Source organism: Podarcis tiliguerta, assembly GCF_965153285.1.
Source record: "Podarcis tiliguerta genome assembly, chromosome: 7".
In the NCBI taxonomy this organism is placed as follows: Eukaryota; Metazoa; Chordata; class Lepidosauria; order Squamata; family Lacertidae; genus Podarcis; species Podarcis tiliguerta.
In genome coordinates this window covers 4,068,085-4,074,393 of record NC_139540.1, presented here as the reverse complement: position 1 = coordinate 4,074,393, position 6,309 = coordinate 4,068,085, and the positions used below count along the sequence as shown (strand labels likewise).

The window sequence follows — 6,309 nt, the reverse complement described above, 5'->3', positions numbered from 1 at the left end:
GGTGCGGGAGGAATCATACTTGGAAGCTGATAGGGTGCTAAAAGAGAGAGAGGCTTCCCCTATCCAGAACATGAAAGGCAGAGTGATAAGTCAACTCTCAAGAATACGGATAGGGAGATTAGGTTAGGCAACTGCTGGGGTTTCTTCTAATTCTGTCTTGTAAAACAGAGGCATCCAAGAAGGTGCCCTCCAGATGTTAGTGGACTACAACTCCCATCAATCCCATCAAGTCCATGTTGAATACTCCTGCTGATGGCTAGGGGATGGGGAGAGATTTCACTAACCCAGGTCCGTACAGCCTCTCTAAAGATATTTGCTTTCTCCTAGCAACATCAGTCCTAGATTTAAGCATCTCTTCTGCAAATTAACATGGACCACATTTCATAAGTCCTGTTTGGAAATGGCATCTTTCCACTTCCCTAATTATCCCTACCCACCCATATCTGACTTTGATACAGCTGAACTTTGTTTCTCCAAGTTTGAAGGCTATATTTGTCAATCCTACTGGCATAAAGTCAATGAGCCGGGGAGATTTGTATCTTACCTGTAGCCTGTGGGAAGAATTCGCACCCTGAAGGCTCTCAGAACGGTTGGAGTCTTCACTGCTTCTCTTGCATCAGTGGAGCCAGGAGCAGGTCTCTGTGCGAGTTCTGCCTTCTTCTAGTCATATGGACTAGCAAGCCATTCTAAAAGGCTACAGCTGGTTGCTTCCTTTAGTTCTACGACTGTAGAGGGCGCAGACTTTCTGTAGCAGAGACTTCATGCTTCGTGTTTCATTTTTTTCCTCTCTCCAACTACCAAAGTTTCTCAAAGTTGCCTGTCTTTTGCTTCATTGGGGAAAGCCGTTTAACTTTCATTATTTAGAAAAATTCTCAAAGGTGTTCAATGGATGTGCCATCTCTATCTTCTTGGTGTAGAGATTAAGGTGGCATGACTTCTTAATTCAAGTTGTGTTTGTATACAACTAACCCCTGTACAACTTTAGAGTGCTTTTTGTTCTTTCTTTTTAGGATCTTAATGTGAGAAGTAGGTGCCCCACCCTCGCAAAGCCCTATCTTCCCAAAATCTAGAATGTAGAGGAGCAAATCATCAGGCTCATCGCCACTCTTGAATGTGTGGCTGATGATCCTTCTGGAGCTGAAAGACCTGAATGCCCAAGTCAAAGCCAAAGAGAATCCAGAGGTCCACTTGGAGATGGAAACATGAGAGTTGGGTGAGAGCAGGGGATGGGTTAATTTGATGGCTGAAATTCCCGCTGAAGTCCTTCAGGACCTCCCCAAACTTGCTAAAAGTTCCCTTCCCCAATCTGTTTGGAGCTCAGCTGAAAAGTTGGAAGAAGCAGGAGAAAGAGGGGGAAACCAACAGCTTTCAAGAGAGTTAGCGAAAGTCCACTGGTGGTTCCCAGAAGCGGGGAGGAGAATGTCTGGAAGGAAAAGCACCTTGAAGGAAAGGACTGATGTGAGCGAGAAGGAAATCCTTCTGTCACGCTCGATGAAATTCCCTGGGAAGCTGTGCCCCAGGAGGTGTGGCTGCCTCTGCCACGACGAAGAGGCTGGTTTGTCTTTCTGACATAGTCCAGTCCTTGCAATGGCTTTTTAAAAAGAAATCCTCAAAAGAGCCATCCATTATCCAGCTTGAACCATCTTGAGTGATTCAGGCTAGCCACGCTCTCAGCATGGTTGATCTTGAAGAAAATTAGATTTTCCTCCTACCGGTCATTAGGCTGAGTGTATCTTCAGACCCACCATGGCTGAAGTTCTCAGAAGAAAGGAAACCGCCTTCCTAAATAATCCACCAACCCCCTTCTTTGTCATGCCAGTTTCACACTACTCTGCTCATATCACTGTGGTTGGGACAGAAACCTCGGGTTGAGTTCCGTCACTAGCAATTGGGCTGGCAGTGGTGGAGGGAGGGAGGCTTTCCAATGAGTCCCTTAACTCAGGGGTCCTCTGGGGACTGGGCTCCTCAGAGTTGTCAAAGTTGACCTCAACTTCCTTGCCCCTCTGAATCAGCTGTTCTAAAGTTTTGGGGTAAGGGTGGCTGAGGAAGCGTTTGAGTTTGGGCTGGAGGGTCCCTACCACATACTGGATGACCTCCTCTTCCTCAGCATCAACGTAGAGGGTCTGGTACAGGTCCCTTTTGCGCCAGAGGAACTGATCTAGAGGTTCTCCATCCTTCTGAGGGAGATCCAGCTCTCTCTTAATGGCATCCCTGGTCAGGGTGCCCTCGCTATACTGAAGGAACTCCTTCTTGAACTCCAGCCAGTTCTTGACGGAGTCCTGCTTGTACTCCCACCACTTTTTGGCCGGCCCGTTCATGTGGTTCTCAATCTGAGAGAGCCAGTACTCCTCAGTGCCACCCACCTGCTTCAGATAGTCCTCCAAGTGAGTCAGGAACTCCCTGGGGTCCTCAAAAATCTGGGTCTCCACTGGGGAAGGTGGAGTATCTTCTGAGACAGAGACCCACTGGTAGGAATCATGGGACTGAGGCACGATAGGGACATCCCCAGTAGGAGGAGGTGTCAGGGCATACATCTGGCTCATGTCTAGGGCATAATCATAAATCTCCCCTTCACTGGGCCTGATCTCTGGGCCTCCCACCCCTACTGAGACAGTCTGCCTGTGGTTGTCTCCATGGCAGTACTTCGCCCCACCAGACTCGAGCCGGTCAGCCCACTTCTCCAAGCGAAAGAACACTTCCTTCCAGACATTCATCTCTCTCTTGACCCACCTCTCCAAGTGAGCAATGGTCTCCTGGCATCTAGACAGGCAGGCCTTGATGGACTTCTTCCACCTCTGGTTCTCAGCAGCCGAGGGGACATGGTCCTCAAGGTTGGTCTCAAGTTTCCCCACCGACTTCTGCAGGCCTTTCAGCTCCCGCTCCACCTGCTTTGACACCTCAGTCAGGAGGTGCCGGTGGGTCCTCCTGACGTGGTCTAGCATCTCCGCCCTGCACTTCCCTATCTGGAGGATCACATTGGGCTTGTTGTTATTGGCCACGCCGCGGTGGCCCTGGAAAGAGTGGAGGTTCACCTGGTTGATGTTGTCCAACTGCATGTTTCCTAGCTGTGGGCTAATCAAGCTTTCGCCCCTTTGACAGACTCTCTCCAAAAGTCGCAACCACCCAGTCCAGAAATGGGCTACCTGTTTCCCCTGCAAATTACAAACACAACCAAATCAAGAAAATCACCCTGGGAAGTCTTGCCGTCCAACTGCCCTTGTGCTACAGCCAAAGTCCAGGACAAAAAAAAGTTCTCTTCAGTGTCTGGTCCTTCCTCCGTCTCCCAGGAGTCCTTAATCCCCGAGCTGAGCTGTTAAGAACTTCCCCAGCAAGCGGTGAAGCTCTCCGCTGTTGCCTGTGTCATTCCTGCTGCTGCTTCCTTGCTTTTGAGTCTTCCTAGAACTTCACGCTAACAAGTGTCTGAATCTCTCTCTCTCTCCTCTGCTTAGCTGGAAAACAGAGAGCTATTTGCTTTCTCTCTGTGATGTGCCACTAGCTCAGACGGATCCCTATACTTATACACCACACACCTCCCTATGTGGGCGTAGCCAAGCCTCTGTGCTCATCGGCATCTTGCCGCTGATTGGAGGAGAAGGATTCAGTGGAAAACACAGCTCCTGGCAAGCATCTCTCTCCCTCGCCCTCCCCGGCTCCCTTTAGCTTCTCCCACCCCCTTCCACACACCCCCAGACTTGAGGCGAGAAGCACTTTAAAGGTTCTGGAGACAGTTGGATGGATGGATGAGTAATTCCTACCTTTTTCTCATCACCCCTTTCAGCTCCCCCTTTCTCCCCCTCTCCACTCCCCCCCCCCCAAAGAAAAGGTCTTATTCATCTCCCGACCCTTTATCCAGAAAGGCCCTTTTTGCAAAGGTCCTCAGACCCCCAAAGACCCCGTGGCACAAGGGAGATGGCTTAAAAGCTCCCTGTGTCACCCACCCTCCGCTGGCCAGCTGTGAGTTGCTCACCCAGCTGCCCCCACACATGACACACTCACCCACACCTGTGCAAACCCTCATTATTAGAGGCTAAGGGGTCAATGGCTGGGCTAAGTGGAAAGGGACATTGGTTTTATTTTCCAAACGGGAGGTGGGAAATTTGCCTCTAGCCGTTTTCTGTTATGCAATCGTAACCATATATGGGGGGGGGTTGGAAGGGGGAGAGCTGTCAATATGCTGCAGGTTAAAATGTGGGGGGGGGGGGGGGGAGTCCTACCCTTCCAGGGTTTCCAGCCAATTAAGTCCACCCATCTCAAAGCTTTCCAGTTACTAAGCTTGAATCAGTTGCTTAATCACACGGTGCAGCCCACAGACGCAGATGAAGCTCACACTCGTTGATGAAGCAGGAAGCCGAACCATAAAAGGACACCGGGGGTTTATATAACCAGGAGATAAAGAGATTCCCTTTCTGGAAAAGGAGATTGAGGCAGAGGGTGTGTGTGTGTGCTTCCCCTCCGGAACTCCAGCCCGTCATTCAGATGCCGGGCTGGGATGACAGGGCGGTGATGATACATTTTTAGGATTGGGGGGCTGCTCCCTGGAACTTACTAAGCAAGGTTGGAGGGTTATGTAACTTGGTGAGTACTTACCAGGACACCCCCTCCCTCCTTCCCACTCCCCAAAATGCACGATTTGCTTAGCCTCTGTTCTGGATGGAATCAGTCGATCAAAAATAACCACACAGCTGAATTCGCATTGGGTCTTTCAGGTGTCCCTGGAGGAACACAGAGTCTCTTTTATCTAGGGTGGTCTGGTTGTGGGGTGACAGGTGGTCTAGGTTTCCTAGGGAACTGAACCCCGGCAATTTCTGCTTTGCGAATTTTCAATACAGATTGTGCCCTTTGCGATAGACTCTTAGGGATGCAATAACTGATTTGGAGAAGGGGTGCTGGAGTGAAAGATTATTCTGTAGAGTTTAACTGAATTCCAGGTCCCTCTCTGTGTGTTTTTGTTTTGTAGGGGTCTCTGAAAATGTGATTTTTATTCCCTGGGGCTTTTGAGAGGGAGGTGGACTATGTAGTGGTTTAGAGGAGGATTCCTATGCCAGGAATTGAACCTGGAACATTCTGAATGCCAAGCAGGTGCTCTTCAACCGAGTTAAAGCCCTTCCCGAAATACGCAGTACACATGTGAAGAGAGCGATGAATTAACATCGGAGGGAGAGAAGACAGGGAGAGAAATCACATCCCACACCGGCTACAAACCCAAATCTGCAGAAGGAAACCCTGTCAAAGGTGTATAAAGGTAAAGGGACCCCTGACCATTAGGTCCAGTCATGGCTGACTCTGGGGTTGCGGCGCTCAGCTCGCTTTATTGGCCGAGGGAGCCAGTGTTTGTCCGCAGACAGCTTCCGGGTCATGTGGCCAGCATGACTAAGCTGCTTCTGACTAACCAGAGCAGCGCACGGGCCCCTATAATCTGGAACCCTGAGTGGACAGATTTCTAGCTTATGTGGGAATCTTTCATGTATTCAGCATGCTTCCTCTCTGCTGCAGATATGCTCCTAATGTCTCATAGACACCCTAGGACCAGGCCGGGTGTGAACGGTCCCATTCTATCTCCACATGCTGCTAATTTTGTGGAAGGAAGAACACCCAACACAGCTTAGGAGCTCAGTTATGAATTTTGCATTTCTGCCATTACTTTTGTTGTTGTTTAGTCATTTAGTTGTGTCCGACTCTTCGTGACCCCCTGGACCAGAGCACGCCAGGCACTCCTGTCTTCCACGGCCTCCTGCAGTTTGGTCAAACTCATGCTGGTAGCTTCGAGAACACTGTCCCACCATCCCGTCCTCTGTCATCCCCTTCTCCTTGTGCCCTCCACATTTCCCAACATCAGGGTCTTTTCCAGGGAGTCTTCTCTTCTCATGAGGTGGCCAGAGTACTGGAGCCTCAGCTTCAGGATCTGTCCTTCCAGTGAGCACTCAGGGCTGATTTCCTTAAGAACGGATTGGTTTGATCTTCTTGCAGTCCATGGGACTCTCAAGAGTCCCAGGAATGTTAGCTGACTCAGCTAAACCCCTTCGTGTTACAGAATTGAGACTCCTTAAAGGGGCAGCAAAATAGATCAGGTGAACACACCTAGTGAAATGGATCAATTCACCCGGTTTTAAAATGCCATGGGGATTTATTTTAGATGTGCATCTCAGTGGTTGCTGGACAGATCACTTTGGAGGCAGCAATACTTCTGAATACAAGTTGTTAGAAACCACAGGAGGGAGAGCGGGCTCTTGCGCGTGAATCCTGATTTGGGGCATCTGGTTGTTCACCATGAGAACAGGACGTTTGACTAGATGGGCCATTGGCTTGATA

At 49.8% G+C, this 6,309-nt stretch overlaps 1 protein-coding gene across 1 annotated transcript; it reads right to left on the bottom strand.

Annotated features, from left to right (window-relative positions):
- Nucleotides 1-859: 859 nt before the first annotated feature.
- Nucleotides 860-3,627, bottom strand: ARC (activity regulated cytoskeleton associated protein). The gene has a single exon (XM_083450256.1). The coding sequence runs from the start codon at nt 3,054-3,056 to the stop codon at nt 1,836-1,838; it is 1,221 nt and encodes a 406-aa protein (XP_083306382.1). The 5' UTR covers nt 3,057-3,627; the 3' UTR covers nt 860-1,835.
- Nucleotides 3,628-6,309: the final 2,682 nt, after the last annotated feature.